This window comes from Coregonus clupeaformis, chromosome 34, assembly GCF_020615455.1.
Source record: "Coregonus clupeaformis isolate EN_2021a chromosome 34, ASM2061545v1, whole genome shotgun sequence".
In the NCBI taxonomy this organism is placed as follows: domain Eukaryota; kingdom Metazoa; phylum Chordata; class Actinopteri; order Salmoniformes; family Salmonidae; genus Coregonus; species Coregonus clupeaformis.
This window is the reverse complement of record NC_059225.1, coordinates 32,451,738-32,468,896: the sequence shown is the minus strand read 5'-3', so window position 1 is coordinate 32,468,896 and position 17,159 is coordinate 32,451,738. Positions and strand designations below refer to the sequence as shown.

General features: G+C 46.5%; 1 protein-coding gene across 2 annotated transcripts in view; it reads left to right on the top strand.

The window, feature by feature from the left end:
- LOC121550019 (M-protein, striated muscle) overlaps positions 1-16,186 on the top strand; it is a 51,409-nt gene extending 35,223 nt beyond the window's left edge. For both annotated transcript variants that reach the window (XM_041862079.2, XM_041862080.2), the window contains 4 exons: positions 586-622; positions 9,401-9,423; positions 9,569-9,624; positions 14,789-16,186. In XM_041862079.2, the coding sequence (XP_041718013.2) occupies positions 586-622; positions 9,401-9,423; positions 9,569-9,624; positions 14,789-15,037 (365 nt within the window). In that variant the 3' untranslated portion in view covers positions 15,038-16,186. The remainder of the gene's footprint in view (positions 1-585; positions 623-9,400; positions 9,424-9,568; positions 9,625-14,788) is intronic.
- The last annotated feature ends 973 nt before the right edge of the window (positions 16,187-17,159 follow it).

Below are 17,159 nucleotides of genomic sequence, written 5' to 3'. Positions count from 1 at the left end.
TGACAATGATCCCAAACACACCACCCGGGCAAAGAAGGAGTGGCTTCGTAAGAAGCATTTCAAGGTCCTGGAGTGGCCTAGCCAGTCTCCAGATCTCAACCCCATAGAAAATCTTTGGAGGGAGTTGAAAGTCCGTGTTGCCCAGCGACAGCCCCAAAACATCACTGCTCTAGAGGAGATCTGCATGGAGGAATGGGCCAAAAATACCAGCAACAGTGTGTGAAAACCTTGTGAAGACTTACAGAAAACGTTTGACCGGTGTCATTGCCAACAAAGGGTATATAACAAAGTATTGAGAAACTTTTGTTATTGACCAAATACTTATTTTCCACCATAATTTGCAAATAAATTCATAAAAAATCCTACAATGTGATTTTCTGGATTTTTTTTCCTCATTTTGTCTGTCATAGTTGACGTGTACCTATGATGAAAATTACAGGCCTCTCTCATCTTTTTAAGTGGGAGAACTTGCACAATTGGTGGCTGACTAAATACTTTTTTCCCCACTGTACATGTTTGAATTAGGCAGCTTCTCCCCTTCACTAATGCTTTGATAGGCTTACTAACCTCCTCTTTTTCTTGCAGCATTTGACGACGCATATGCTGAATTCCAGAGGCTCAAGTAAGTGACCTACAATTTGTGAATTTTTGTACATGGCAGATGTGTCAGTAAGTACTCTTTACACCTGTCCTTCTTTTCATCTAATTGCTATTTTTGGTGTTTCAGCCACTCTCTTTGTGCATGTATGTATGTATGTATGTATGTATATATATGTATGTGTATATATATATATATATATATATATATATATATATATATATATATATATATATATATATATATATATATATATATATATATATATATATATATATTAAATAAATACAACTCAGCAAAAAAAGAAACGTCCCTTTTTCAGGACCCTGTCTTTCAAAGATAATTCGTAAAAATCCAAATAACTTCACAGATCTTCATTGTAAAGGGTTTAAACACTGTTTCCCATGTTTGTTCAATGAACCATAAACAATTAATGAATATTAAGACACTACCAGCTTACAGACGGTAGGCAATTAAGGTCACAGTTATGAAAACACTAAAGAGGCCTTTCTATTGACTCTGAAAAACACCTAAAGAAAGATGCCCAGGGTCCCTGCTCATCTGCGTGAACATGCCTTAGGCATGCTGCAAGGAGGCAGGAGGACTGCAGATTTGGCCAGGGCAATAAATTGCAATGTCCGTACTGTGAGACGCCTAAGACAGCGCTATAGGGAGACAGGACGGACAGCTGATCATCCTCGCAGTGGCAGACCACGTGTAACAACACCTGCACATGATCGGTACATCCGAACATCACACTTGCGGGACAGGTACAGGATGGCAACAACAACTGCCCAAGTTACACCAGGAACGCACAATCCCTCCATCAGTGCTCCGACTGCAATAGGCTGACAGAGGCTGGACTGAGGGCTTGTGGGCCTGTTGTAAGGCAGGTCCTCACCAGACCTCACCGGCAACAACGTCGCCTATGGGCACAAACCCACTGTTGCTGGACCAGACAGGACTGGCAAAAAGTGCTCTTCACTGACAAGTCGCGGTTTTGTCTCACCAGGGGTGATGGTCGGATTCGTGTTTATCGTCAAAGGAATGAGCGTTACACCGAGGCCTGTACTCTGGAGCGGGATTGATTTGGAGGTGGAGGGTCCGTCATGGTCTGGGGCGGTGTGTCACAGCATCATCGGACTGAGCTTGTTGTCATTGCAGACAATCGCCACGCTGTGCGTTACAGGGAAGACATCCTCCTCCCTCGTGGTACCCTTCCTGCAGGCTCATCCTGACATGACCCTCCAGCATGACAATGCCACCAACCATAATGCTCGTTCTGTGCGTGATTTCCTGCAAGACAGGAATGTCAGTGTTCTGCCATGGCCAGTGAAGAGCCCGGATCTCAATCCCATTGAGCACGTCTGGGACCTGTTGGATCGGAGGGTGAAGGCTAGGGCCATTCCCCCCAGAAATGTCCGGGAACTTGCTTGGTGGAAGAGTGGGGTAACATCTCACAGCAAGAACTGGCAAATCTGGTGCAGTCCATGAGGAGGAGATGCACTGCAGTACTTAATGCAGCTGGTGGCCACACCAGATACTGACTGTTACTTTTGATTTTGACCCCCCCTTTGTTCAGGGACACATTATTCCATTTCTGTTAGTCAGCTTGTTCAGTTTATGTTTCAGTTGTTGAATCTTGTTATGTTCATACAAATATTTACACGTTAAGTTTGCTGAAAATAAACGCAGTTGACAGTGAGAGGACGTTTCATTTTTGCTGAGTATGTATATATATATATATATATATATATATATATATATATATATATATATATATATACACACACAGCTCTGGAAAAAATTAAGAGACCACTGCAAATTTTTCTTAAATCAGCATCTCTACATGTATGACAGCCATTCCATTCCAGTGTCTGTTGAATTCCAACACAGGCACACCTCATTCTACTGAATTAGGTACTGATTAGGTGATCACCTGAACCAAATCTTATTTAACAAGGAAAAGTATAAAAACCACTGCTGTGGTCATCACTATCCTCTTGCAATAGGACCAGCTGGGTGGCAAAAACAGTGCTAATAGTATCTCAAAAGTAATATTAATCAAAAAATAACTATTGACCATGTCAAAAGAGTTGAAAAGGAAAGTTTTGAGTGAGGAAAAGAAGGGTTCAATTCTGGCTTTACTGGCAGAGGGATACAGTGAGCGTCAGGTTGCTTCCATCCTTAAAATTTCAAAGACGGCGGTTCATAAGAACAAGGTCAAGCAGCAGACATTGGGGACAACAAAGCTACAGACCGGCAGAGGGCGAAAACAACTCTCTACTGACCGGGATGACCGCCAACTCATTAGAATGTCACTCAACAACCGTAGGATGACATCAAGTGACCTACAAAAAGAACGGCAAACGGCAGCTGGGGTAAAGTGCACGGCGAGGACGGTTCGAAAGAGGCTCCTAGGGGCAGGGCTGAAGTCGTGCAAAGCTAGAAAAAAGCCCTTCATCAATGAAAAGCAAAGGAAAGCCAGGCTGAGGTTTGCAAAAGACCATAAGGATTGGACCATAGAGGACTGGAGTAAGGTCCAATTTTCAGCTTTGCCCAACACCTGGTCGTCTAATGGTTAGACGGAGACCTGGAGAGGCCTACAAGCCACAGTGTCTCGCACCCACTGTGAAATTTGGTGGAGGATCGGTGATGATCTGGGGGTGCTTCAGCAAGGCTGAAATCGGGCAGATTTGTCTTTGTGAAGGACGCATGAATCAAGCCACGTACAAGGTTGTCCTGGAAGAAAACTTGCTTCCTTTTGCTCTGACATTGTTCCCCAACTCTGAGGATTAGTTTTTCCAGCAGGACAATGTGCCATGCCACACAGCCAGGTCAATCAAGGTGTGGATGGAGGACCACCAGATCAAGACCCTGTCATGGCCAGCCCAATCTCCAGACCTGAACCCCATTGAAAACTTCTGGAATGTGATCAAGAGGAAGATGGATGGTCACAAGCCATCAAACAAAGCCGAGCTGCTTGAACTTTTGCACCAGGAGTGGCATAAAGTCACCCAACATCAATGTGAAAGACTGGTGGAAAGCATGCCAAGACGCATGAAAGCTGTGTGTCACGAGTTGCTAAGCCAGAACCCAGAAGCAGACCAGGACAAGGTAAGTTGAAACGAAGGTGAGTGTTTATTACAAATTCAAGAGTGATGCTGAATAATCCAGGGAACAGAGCGGGCGGCGTTGATTAGTTGTTGGGGGTGCAGTGGTTGATCCCATCCTGGGTCGGGCAGCCGCCGACCACCAGGCAGAGGTTGGATGAAGGTTCCGGACGGGTGACTGCAGATGGAACAAAACGGGGGGTAAGTAAGCAACAAACCAACAAGGTGCAAAAACAACAAAACTAACGCTAGGCTCTAAGACTGATACTCTGGTAAACCTACTGTTCATGGCTAACGATCCGGCAGGGAATGGATGTTAGGCCAGAGCCTAAGAAGGGTGATGATCAGGACCAGGTGTGCAGATTGCTGATGGGATGCAGGTGCGGAAATCAAGAGAGCTCCCCGGAGCGTTCCCGAACCCTCGGGAAACTGGAGATCACGAACAGAAAAACTAGTCACCAGACAGGACCCGACTCAGACTGCCGGGATCGTTACAGTACCCCCCTCCGACGAACGCCACCGGGCGGACTCCCCCGGAGCGCCAGGATGGAGGCGGTAGAAGTCACTGATGAGGTCAGCATCTAGGACCTGTCGCCGCGGAATCCAACTCCTCTCTTCAGGACCATACCCCTCCCAGTCCACGAGATACTGGAAACCCCGGCCCCGCCGTCTGGAATCCATGATGCGACGCACCGTGTAGGCAGGACCACCTCCGATCATCCGAGGAGGAGGAGGAGGAGGCGGAGGAGGCAACAGAGGACTGAGGAAAACAGGCTTGAGGCAGGAGACATGAAAGGTGGGATGGACTCTGAGCGTCCTCGGGAGTTTGAGTCGAACTGCCACCGGATTGATCACCTTCTCCACCACAAACGGACCAATGAACTTCGGTAACAACTTCCTAGACTCAGTCCGTAACGGAAGATCCCGTGTGGCCAACCAGACCCTATCTCCGATGGAATAGGTGGGAGCGGGGATCCGGCGACGATTCGCCTGGAGCTGATACCGGTCTGAAACTCTAAGGAGTGCCTTTCTGGCCCGATGCCAGGTCCGGTGGCAACGACGAATATGGGCCTGAACAGAAGGCACTGAGAGCTCCTTCTCCTGAGAAGGGAACAGGGGAGGTTGGTAGCCATACAGGCACTGGAAGGGAGACATCCCAGTGGCAGATGTAGGGAGAGTATTGTGGGCATACTCAACCCAAGGCAACTGAGAGACCCAGGAGGTGGGGTTGGAAGAGACCAGGCAGCGTAGCGTGGATTCCATCTTCTGGTTGGCTCTCTCCGCCTGACCATTGGATTGGGGGTGAAAACCAGATGTGAGACTGACTGTAGCTCCAATGGCCAAACAGAAGGACTTCCAGACAGCAGAGGTAAACTGAGGGCCACGGTCGGAAACGATATCACTGGGCAAACCGTGGACCCTGAAAACCTCCCTAACCAGGATCTCGGACGTCTCCGAGGCAGAGGGAAGCTTGGCAATTGGCACAAAGTGGGCGAACTTGCTGAATCTGTCCACGATAGTCAGAACGACCGTGTTCCCCTCAGAAGCGGGCAACCCAGTGACGAAGTCCAGGGCCAGATGCGACCATGGTCGCCGGGGAATAGGAAGGGGGTGAAGTAGTCCAGAGCTGGGCCGATTGGTACTCTTATTCTGCGCACACACTGGACAGGCAGCAACAAAACCCCAAGTATCCTCGGCCATGGCAGGCCACCAAAAACGTCTGCGAAGAAACGCCATTGTCCGAGCCACGCCAGGGTGACAAGCCATCTTGCTGGCGTGGGACCATTTGAGGACAGCAGGATGAACCGACTCAGGCACAAACAACCGACCGGGTGGACCGTTACCGGGACCGGGCTGAGTCCGAAGGGCCGCCAGCACCTCCTCCTCAATCTTCCACATAACTGCTCCCACGACGCAGTTCCGGGGGAGAATTGTCTCGGTCTTGGACCCACTCTCCTCCGTCTTGGAGAACATCCGGGACAAGGCGTCCGCCTTGCCGTTCTTAGATCCAGGTCGGAACGTCAGGGAAAACTTGAATCGTCCGAAAAACAACGCCCACCTGGCCTGACGGGAGTTGAGACGTTTAGCCGATTGCACGTAAGCAAGATTCTTGTGGTCAGTCCAGACAATAAACGGTTGCTCCGCCCCCTCCAACCAGTGGCGCCACTCCTCCAAGGCAAGTTTCACCGCGAGAAGCTCCCGGTTACCCACATCGTAATTCCTCTCCGCAGGCGAAAGGCGACGAGAGTAGTAGGCGCAGGGATGGAGTTTACTGTCCGTGGAGCATCGCTGCGACAGGATGGCGCCAACTCCCACATCAGACGCGTCCACTTCAACGACGAACTGACGGGCCGTGTCCGGTTGAGAGAGAATCGGTGCGTTGGTGAATCGCCTCTTCAAATCCAGAAACGCTCGATCCGCCTCCGGATTCCACTTGAAGGTCCTGATACTGGAAGTCAAGGCAGTTAACGGAGCGGCCACACGGCTGTAATCCCGGATGAATCTGCGGTAGAAATTCGCAAACCCCAAAAATCTCTGGAGCTGCAATCTCGTACCGGGCTGGGCCCATTCCAGAACCGCTCTAACCTTCTCCTGGTCCATCCTAATCTCTCCCCTGGAGATGATGTACCCGAGAAAGGATGTCGTGTGGGCGTGAAACTCGCACTTCTCGGCCTTCACGAACAGGCGATTCTCCAACAATCGCTGCAGAACCTGCCGGACATGCTGGACGTGGTCGGAAGGTTCCTTCGAGAAGATCAGAATGTCATCCAGGTAAACAAACACAAAGAGACCGATCATATCTCTCAGGACGTCGTTCACCATACTCTGGAATACCGCTGGAGCATTGGTCAGTCCAAACGGCATCACCTGATACTCGAAGTGACCCATCGGTGTATTGAAACCCGTCAACCACTCGTCCCCCTCTCTGATCCGGACCATGTGATACGCATTGCGTAGGTCTAGCTTGGTGAACACCGTAGCACCCTGTAAGGAGTCGAAGGCAGAACTCATCAAGGGCAGGGGATACTTGTTCTTGACCGTGATGTCATTCAACCCCCGATAATCAATACACGGTCGAAGAGAGCCATCCTTCTTACCCACAAAGAAGAATCCTGCCCCCAGGGGGTGATGACGAGGGACGAACGAGACCAGCAGCTAGGGACTCCTTGATGTAGGTCTCCAAAGCCTCACGTTCAGGTCGGGAGATACTGTATAACCTTCCCTTGGGGTAGACAGCTCCAGGGAACAGGTTGATGGCACAATCATATGGTCGGTGGGGAGGGAGTGACAGAGCCTTCTGCTTACTGAACACTTCCCCAAATCGTGATATGTCTCGGGGAACCAGGGACAAATCTGGGGGTTTAGCCTCAATCACCTGACTGGGAACCGAATGGGGGCAGGCAGTCTTGAGACAGTTAGCATGACAATCAAGGCTCCAACTCGTTACCTTGCCCGTCACCCAATCGAACGTGGGATTGTGTTCCTTCAGCCAGGGGTATCCAAGGACCAGAGGAACATGGGAAGACGGCAGAATGAAGAATGAAATCATCTCAGAATGATTCCCCGACAACCGCATCTTAACCGGGTTCAGTCCTCATCGTGATACGTGCCAGACTACTGCCGTTCAGAGTGGTAGCTTCAATGGCTTCCGGCAATTGCTCCTTGGAAAGCCCCAGCTGTTCCACCAACTCGGCATCTAGAAAGCTTCCATCGGCACCTGAATCGATAAAAGCGTTAATCGCTAAGCTCTGATTCCTGTTCATAAGGGTAGCCGGGAAACGGGGTCTGACAGAGGTATTGAGAGGTCGAAACTGGCTCGCTAAAAGTCCTCCCAACTTTAGCGAGCCGCGCAGTTTGACGACCCGACTGGAACCTGAGAAGCTGATCGGTTGGACGGAACCCATTGCTTCTCCCTCCTTCGCTCTCGGACTCGATTATCCACCCGAATCGACAAGGCTACCAAGCTGTCCAGGTCACTAGGCTCCGGATAGGAGATCAACTCATCCTTGAGCTGCTCCGACAGACCCTGGTAAAAGGCCGCTTGCAGAGCCTCCTCATTCCACCCACTCTCCACAGCCAACGTCTTGAACTCGATCACGAAGTCGGCCACGCTGCGAGTTCCTTGGCGAAGCGAAAACAGGCGCCTAGCTGCGTCCCTCCCTCGGACGGAATGGTCGAAGAGCTTCCTCATCTCGGCCGTGAACCCCTGGTATGAAGCCATGCAGGGATCCTGTCGTTCCCAAACGGCTGAAGCCCACTCCAGCGCTCGACCACGCAGCAACTCAATCACAAAGGCTATCCTAGCCTTGTCTGTGGCATAAGAGTAGGGCTGTAGATCGAACACTAATCCACACTGCATAAGGAAGGAACGGCATCTTCCCAGCTCCCCCTCATATTTATCCGGCGTCGGAACCTTGGGCTCACGGAAGGACACAGCTTCAGAAGCGGCAGGCGAGATGGGTGAAACCGGTAGTGGATCCTCCACCGGACACTTGCGTTGGTTCTGGACCTCCGTCAGACCGGTAGAAAGGTTCCGAACTGACAACGCGATCTCCTGTAGTACCGTGCTATGATGGCCCAACATCTTCTCCTGCTGGGTAATGGCATGGCGAACAGAGTCCAGGTCCGCTGGGTTCGTTACTGGCCGGATCGTTCTGTCACGAGTTGCTAAGCCAGAACCCAGAAGCAGACCAGGACAAGGTAAGTTGAAACGAAGGTGAGTGTTTATTACAAATTCAAGAGTGATGCTGAATAATCCAGGGAACAGAGCGGGCGGCGTTGATTAGTTGTTGGGGGTGCAGTGGTTGATCCCATCCTGGGTCGGCAGCCGCCGACCACCAGGCAGAGGTTGGATGAAGGTTCCGGACGGGTGACTGCAGATGGAACAAAACGGGGGTAAGTAAGCAACAAACCAACAAGGTGCAAAAACAACAAAACTAACGCTAGGCTCTAAGACTGATACTCTGGTAAACCTACTGTTCATGGCTAACGATCCGGCAGGGAATGGATGTTAGGCCAGAGCCTAAGAAGGGTGATGATCAGGACCAGGTGTGCAGATTGCTGATGGGATGCAGGTGCGGAAATCAAGAGAGCTCCCCGGAGCGTTCCCGAACCCTCGGGAAACTGGAGATCACGAACAGAAAAACTAGTCACCAGACAGGACCCGACTCAGACTGCCGGGATCGTTACACTGTGATTGAAAATCAGGGTTATTCCACCAAATATTGATTTCTGAACTCTTCCTAAGTTAAAACATTAGTATTGTGTTGTTTAAAAATGAACATGAACTTATTTTCTTTGCATTATTCGAGGTCTGACAACACTCCATATTTTTGGTTATTTTGACCAGTTGTCATTTTCTGCAAATAAATGCTCTAAATGACAATATTTTTATTTGGAATTTGGGAGAAATGTTGTCAGTAGTTTATAGAATAAAACAAAAATGTTAATTTCACCCAAACACATACCTATAAATAGTAAAACCAGATAAACTTATATTTTTGCAGTGATCTCTTAATTTCTTCCAGAGCTGTATATATAGCAGGCAGTCTTTGACAGGATTTGATGAAGGGAAGTGGGTAGACAGATAAATTCTATACTTAGACATGCTTCCTGGCTCCAAACACATTCTCTGCATTTGTTTCTCTTATCTTTGTTCTTCAATCTGTTCTGTTTCTTCCATTGTCAGAGCGGCCGCAATTGCAGAGAGAAGTAAGTTCTCACTCACTCACACCTCAACTTTTAAAAACGTTATTATAAGATGGGGTTGAGAGGGCTGCTCTCCGTATTTTAGTGGGTACTGATATTTTCAAACTGATCTGAGGTCAGTGGCCTAATTTGGTGCTCTTTGTTTCAGATCGTGCTCGTGTGGCGGGAGGCCTGCCTGATGTTGTCACCATACAGGAGCTCAAGGTAACCATGTCTGGATGGATCTGTATCTGTCTATGTATGTCCACAGTCCCAAACTGGCCATGCAGGCTTGATAGTGAATGACACTACTACGGCTGCATCTGAAATGGTACCTGTAATAGGGATTTTCAAAGTGAATAAAAGAGCAGAGCAATCGCAGATAGACAATCAAAATCAATCTGGTTTAATACATGTTGCAACAGGGAGACACCTCCAGAACAGAAGCAAAGAAAATGTCTAACTGCCAGTATCACACAGCACCGAATGTTCTGTAAACACCAGCCTAAGAGGCTTGTAGGAAATCATAACATCAGCTGATACAGAATCACAGTGTCACAGATACATTATCAGTGTGTCCTCGAATCTAGTCTGGTGTCAAACTTTAACCATAACTTTCAACACTGGCAGACATTTGATACTGGCAGTTAAACAGGTCAAAGGTACTTAGTTACAACAGATAATGATAGACTAACAGGTGCAAACAGAGGTGTAAAGTAACGAATTACAACTACTGTCGTTACTGTAATTGAATAATCTCTAATATTAAGGAAGTCTCGAGGTTCTGCTCGCCTGAGTTAGAATACCTCATGGTAAGCTGTAGATTATACTATTTACAAAGAGTTTTCATCCATATTTTTCGTAGCTGTCTATTTACCACCACAAACCGATGCTGGCATTAAGACCGCACTCAACGAGCTGTACAGTGGGGAGAACAAGTATTTGATACACTGCCGATTTTTCAGGTTTTCCTACTTACAAAGCATGTAGAGGTCTGTAATTTTTATCATAGGTACACTTCATCTGTGAGAGACGGAATCTAAAACAAAAATCCAGAAAATCACATTATGATTTTTAAGTAATTAATTTGCATTTTATTGCATGACATAAGTATTTGATACATCAGAAAAGCAGAACTTAATATTTGGTACAGAAACCTTTGTTTGCAATTACAGAGATCACACGTTTCCTGTAGGTCTTGACCAGGTTTGCATACACTGCAGCAGGGATTTTGGCCCACTCCTCCATACAGACCTTCTCCAGATCCTTCAGGTTTCGGGGCTGTCGCTGGGCAATATGGACTTTCAGCTCCCTCCAAATATGTTCTATTGGGTTCAGGTCTGGAGACTGGCTAGGCCACTCCAGGACCTTGAGATGCTTCTTACGGAGCCAGTCCTTAGTTGCCCTGGAAGACCCAGCCTCGACACATCTTCAATGCTCTTACTGAGGGAAGGAGGTTGTTGGCCAAGATCTCGCGATACATGGCCCCATCCATCCTCCCCTCAATACGGTGCAGTCGTCCTGTCCCCTTTGCAGAAAAGCATCCGCAAAGAATGATGTTTCCACCTCCATGCTTCGCGGTTGGGATGGTGTTCTTGGGGTTGTACTCATCCTTCTTCTTCCTCCAAACACGGCGAGTGGAGTTTAGACCAAAAAGCTCAATTTTTGTCTCATCAGACCACATGACCTTCTCCCATTCCTCCTCTGGATCATCCAGATGGTCATTGGCAAACTTCAGACGGGCCTGGACATGCGCTGGCTTGAGCAGGGGGACCTTGCGTGCGCTGCAGTATTTTAATCCATGACGGCGTAGTGTGTTACTAATGGTTTTCTTTGAGACTGTGGTCCCAGCTCTCTTCAGGTCATTGCCGTATAGTTCTGGTCTGATCCCTCACCTTCCTCATGATCATTGATGCCCCAAGAGGTGAGATCTTGCATGGAGCCCAAGACCGAGGGTGATTGACCGTCATTTTGAACTTCTTCCATTTTCTAATAATTGCGCCAACAGTTGTTGCCTTCTCACCAAGCTGCTTGCCTATTGTCCTGTAGCCCATCCCAGCCTTGTGCAGGTCTACAATTTTATCCCTGATGTCCTTACACAGCTCTCTGGTCTTGGCCATTGTGGAGAGGTTGGAGTCTGTTTGATTGAGTGTGTGGACAGGTGTATTTTATACAGGTAACGAGTTCAAACAGGTGCAGTTAATACAGGTAATGAGTGGAGAACAGGAGGGCTTCTTAAAGAAAAACTAACAGGTCTGTGAGAGCCGGAATTCTTACTAGTTGGTAGGTGATCAAATACTTATGTCATGCAATAAAATGCAAATTAATTACTTAAAAATCATACAATGTGATTTTCTGGATTTTTGTTTTAGATTCCGTCTCTCACAGTTGAAGTGTACCTATGATAAAAAATTACAGACCTCTACATGCTTTGTAAGTAGGAAAACCTGCAAAATCGGCAGTGTATCAAATACTTGTTCTCCCCACTGTATATAAGCAAACAAGAAAATGCTCATCCAGAGGCAGCACTCCTAGTGACCGATGATTTTACTGCAGGAAAACTGCTTTTCTACCGGCATGTCACCTGTGCAACTAGAGGCGGAATAAACTCCTTTACTCCAGACACATACAAAGCTCTCCCTCGCCCTCCATTTTGCAAATCTGACCATAACTCTATCCTCATGATTCCTGCTTACATTCAAAAACTCAAACAGGAAGTACCAGTGATGCGCTCAATATTGATGTGGTCCGATGAAGCGGATGCTAAGCTACAGGACTGTTTTGCTAGCACAGACTGGAATATGTTCCGGGACTCATCCGATGGCATTGAGGAGTTTACCACATCAGTCACCGGCTTCATTAATAAGTGCATCGACGATATCGTCCCCACAGTGTACATATACCAACCAGAAGCCATGGATTACAGGCAACATCCACACTGAGCTAAAGGCTAGAGCTGCCGCTTTGAAGGAGCACCCTCCGACGAACCATCAAACAGGCAAAGCATCAGTACAGGACTAAGATAGAATCCTACTACACCGGCTCTGACGCTCGTCGGATGTGGCAGGGCTTGCAAACTATGATGGATTACAAAGGGAAACCCAGCCGCGAACTGCCCAGTGACACAAGCCTACCAGATGAGGAAAATGTATTCTATGCTCGCTTCGAGGCAAGCAACACTCAACCATGCATGAGAGCACCAGCTGTTCTGGACAACTGTGTGATTACACTCGCCGTAGCCGATGAAAGTAAGACGGATTACCAGGACGCATTCTCGGAGCATGCGCTGACCAGCTGGCAAGTGTCTTCACTGACATTTTCAACCTCTCCTTGACCCAGTCTGTAATACCTACATGTTTCAAGCAGACCACCATAGTCCCTGTGCCCAAGAACACTAAGGTAACCTGTCTAAATGACTATCACCTCGTAGCACACACATCTGTAGCAATGAAATGCTTTGAAAGGCTCCTCATGGCTCACATCAACACCATCATCCCAGACACCTTGAACCCACTCCAATTTGCATACCACCCCAACAGATCTACAGATGACACAATCTCCATTGCACTCCACACTGCCCTTTCCCACTTGGACAAAAGGAACACCTATGTGAGAATGATGTTCACTGACGACAGCTCAGCGTTCAACACCATAGTACCCTCTTAGCTCATCACTAAGCTAAGAACCCTGGGACTGAACACCTTTTTCTGCAACTGGATTCTGGACTTCCTGATGTGACGCCCCCAGATGGTGAGGGTAGGCAACAACACATCTGCCACGCTGACCCTCAACACGGGGGTCCCTCAGGGGTGCGTGCTTAGTCCCCTCCTGTACTCCCTGTTCACCCACGACTGTGTGGCCACGCACGACTCCAACACCATCATTTGCCAATGACACAACGGTGGTAGGCCTAATCACCGACGACGATGAGACAGCCTATAGGGTGGAGGTCAGAGACCTGGCTGTGTGGTGTTAGGACAGCAACATCTCCCTTAACATCAGCAAGACAAAGGAGCTGATCGTGGACTACAGGAAACGGAGGGCCAAGCACACCCCCATTCACATCGACGGGACTGTAGTGGAGCGAGTCGAGAGCCTGAAGTTCCTCGGTATCCACATCACTAAGGATCTATCATGGTCCAAACACACCACCACAGTCATGAAGAGGGCATGCCAACACTTCTTCCCCCCGAGGAGGCTGAAAAGATTTGGCATGCCCTCAGATCTTCAAAGTTCTACAACTGCACCATTGAGAGCATCTTGATTGGCTGCATCACTGCTTGGTATGGCAACTGCTTGGTTCTGCTTGGAACTCCCTGCCATCCAGGACCTCCATAACCAGGTGGTGTCAGAGGAAGGCCCTATAAATTGTCAAAAACTCCAGCCACCAAAGTCATAGGATGTTCTCTCTGCTACCGCACGGCAAGCGGTACCTATGCACCAAGTCTGGAACCAACAGGACCCTGAACAGCTTATACCCCCAAGCCATAAGACTGCTAAATAGTTTGTTAAATAGTTAGGCCGGGTAGCTATTTGGTTATCTGCATTGACCCTTTTTTCAGTAACTTTTTTGACTCTTCACAAATGCTGCTGCTGCTAATATTTACTATCCATCACTTTATTCCTAGTTATATATACATATCTACCTCAATTATCTCTTACCCCTGCATGTCGACTCGGTACTTGTATCCCTTGTATATAGCCAAGTTATCGTTACTCATTGAGAATCTATTTATTTTATTATTACATGTTTTACTTTTCAATTATTTCTCTATTTTCTTTCTCTCTGCATTTTTCTTTACAAAGCATTTAATTTAATTTTAGTACTTGTACTTTAAGTACATTTTTAAGTCAGTAATTTTACTTCTACTAAAATGTAATGTAAGTAACAGTACTTCTACTTGAGTAGGATATTTCAGTACTCTTTTTTTTTTTACATGTCTTTTTAAAGTAATTTTTTTATGATTGACTTCTTATTGAGTAAAATTTCATTAAAGTAACAGGACTTCTAGTTGAGTAGGATATTTCAGTACTCTTTCCACCCCTTGGTGCAAAACTACTTTATTAAATATGTTACTTAAAGATACATGGTTAACTCCTGTTTCCATTCACCAAGGGAATGCATTGGTGTGCATCACCCCGCACATACAATCATGTTTATTACATATCAATCCATATCAAATACAGGAAAAGGATAACTCAAATAATTTTCCATTACAGTACCCTAGTATTCCCTACATAGTGCACTACTTTTGATCAGAGCTCTTGTCAAAAGTAATGCACTATAGAGGGAATAGGGTACCATTTCGGACGCACACTACTGTATATCTATGTGATCCATAGACCATAATGTGTGACACCGTCTCTCTCGCTCCCTCTCTCCCACCAGGCCCTGAACCTGACCTGTAACATTTCAGGCGACCCCGTGCCTGAGGTCGTCTGGCTGAAGAACGAGAGGGAGATTGTGTCGGATGACCACTACCTCATGAAGTTCGAGTCGGGCAAGTATGCCAGCTTCACCATCACCACGGTGAACACGACAGACTCGGGCAAGTACAGCATCCTGGTGAAGAACAAGTACGGCACAGAGAGCGCAGACTTCACCATAAGTGTCTTCAGCCCCGACAGCAAGAAATAAAGAAGAAAGAAAGAAGGCTGGCAAGAAATAAGGAAGACCTCAATCTTTGCGTAAATATCATGTATAAAAAACAGACCGAGTCCTGAGCATTGGTTTGAGATGGTTTTTATGGTAGTATAAACAGTATTTAAATCCAGTTTGAAAAGGTGTATCGTTTTAGTCAGCATGAAATGTCTAAAGGTTCAGAGAGAAATAATAGAAGAGCTGTTTCAGCATTTTATCTTTCTAAAGGTCGTTTCCTTTATCTTGACACAACGATGAGTTTAGTTATACATTCATAGCATTTCCACCATGTATTACAAATAAGGCTGTCAGAGTTAATCAGCTAACCTGAGTTAACATTTATTCATTTGAGTGCACACATTTATTTTTCACAACTAATCGCATTGTCTGAAAGCGTTCAAACTACACTGAAAACATCCAAAATACATCATCATCTATACAGCTAAAAACAACAGTGTGATGTGTAAACAAGTTGACATTTAGGTTCAAGGAAGTGTGCTTAATTAATCTAATTGATTTTGCTTACTGTTACTTTGGACAAAATCAAGACATCAATATTATTGTAATCCTTTTTGTAGAAAGAATCTTAAAATACAGCTCAATTTGAGCAAATTCTGAATTTGCGACTTAATCACAGCAAATCCTGGAATTAACTCGATTACATTTTTTAAAATCGTTTGACAGCCCTAATTACAATATCCCACTGGGCACACACTGGCTGAATCAATGTTGTGTCCACGCCATTTCAATGAAATTAAGTTGAACCAACGTGTAATAGACATTGAATTGACGTCTGTGCCCAGTGGGATGTTGCTATAGCTAAAAAAGAAGAGGAATTGATGTACTAAAAAGGCACATACACATTTGTGTTAATTCAAATGAATTCAATGTAATTATTTGTTCCATTTCATTCACTGTGTACTGATTGATGTCACCACCTATGTTACTCAGTAGTGTTATTACATCACTCCTTCTCTCACTGTAGTGATTATGACACCACTCCCTCTGATTATGACATCACCTCCCCTGACACTTAGTAGTGATTATGACAACACTTCCATTGTCACTATGTAGTGATTATGACATCACTACTTCTATCCCCTGTCTCACTAGAAGGACTAATAAAATGGAGCATGTATTTCCTCACCTCCTCTTCCTCTGTGTTTTGTTCCCACTCTATGGCACCCCACTCTTCACTCTCTGCTTCAGTCTCCTTTTCACTTGTCTGATATTGTCTGTTGGTCATCTAGTCTCCGAAGGCCAAGAAGGCCTCTATCAGGAAAATACAGTGCATTCGGAAAGTATTCAGACCCCTTGACTTTTTCCACATTTTGTTACGTTTCAGCCTTATTCTAAAATGGATTAAATCAAACATGTTCCTCATCAATCTACACACAATACCCCATAATGACTAAGCAAAAAAAGGTGTTTAGAAAATTGTTAATGTATAAGAATTAAATGGAAATATAACATTTACATAAGTATTCAGACCCTTTGCTATGAGACTCGAAATTGAGCTCAGGTGCATCATGTTTCCATTGATCATCCTTGAGATGTTTCTACAACTTGATTGGAGCCCAACTGTGGTAAATTCAATTGATTGGACATTATTTGGAAAGGCACACACCTGTCTACATACATGTCAGAGCAAAAACCAAGCCATGAGGTCGAAGGAATTGTTCGTAGAGCTCCGAGACAGGATTGTATCGAGGCACAGATCTGGGGAAGGATACCAAAAAATGTCTGCAGCGTTGAAGGTCCCCAAGAACACAGTGGCCTCCATCATTCTTAAATGGTAGAAGTTTGGAGCCACCAAGACTCTTCCTAGAGCTGGCCGCCCGGCCTAACTGAGCAATCGGGGGAGAAGGGCCTTGGTCAGGGAGATGATGAAGAACCCGATGGTCGCTCTGACAGAGTTCCAGAGTTCCTCTGTGGAGATGGGAAAACCTTCTAGAAGGACACCCATCTCTGCAGCACTCCACCAATCAGGCCTTTATGGTAGAGTGGCCAGACGGAAGCCACTCCTCAGTAAAAGGCACATGACAGCCTGCTTGGAGTTTGCCAAAAGGCACCTAAAGGACTCTCAGATCATGAGAAACAAGATTCTCTGGTCTGATGA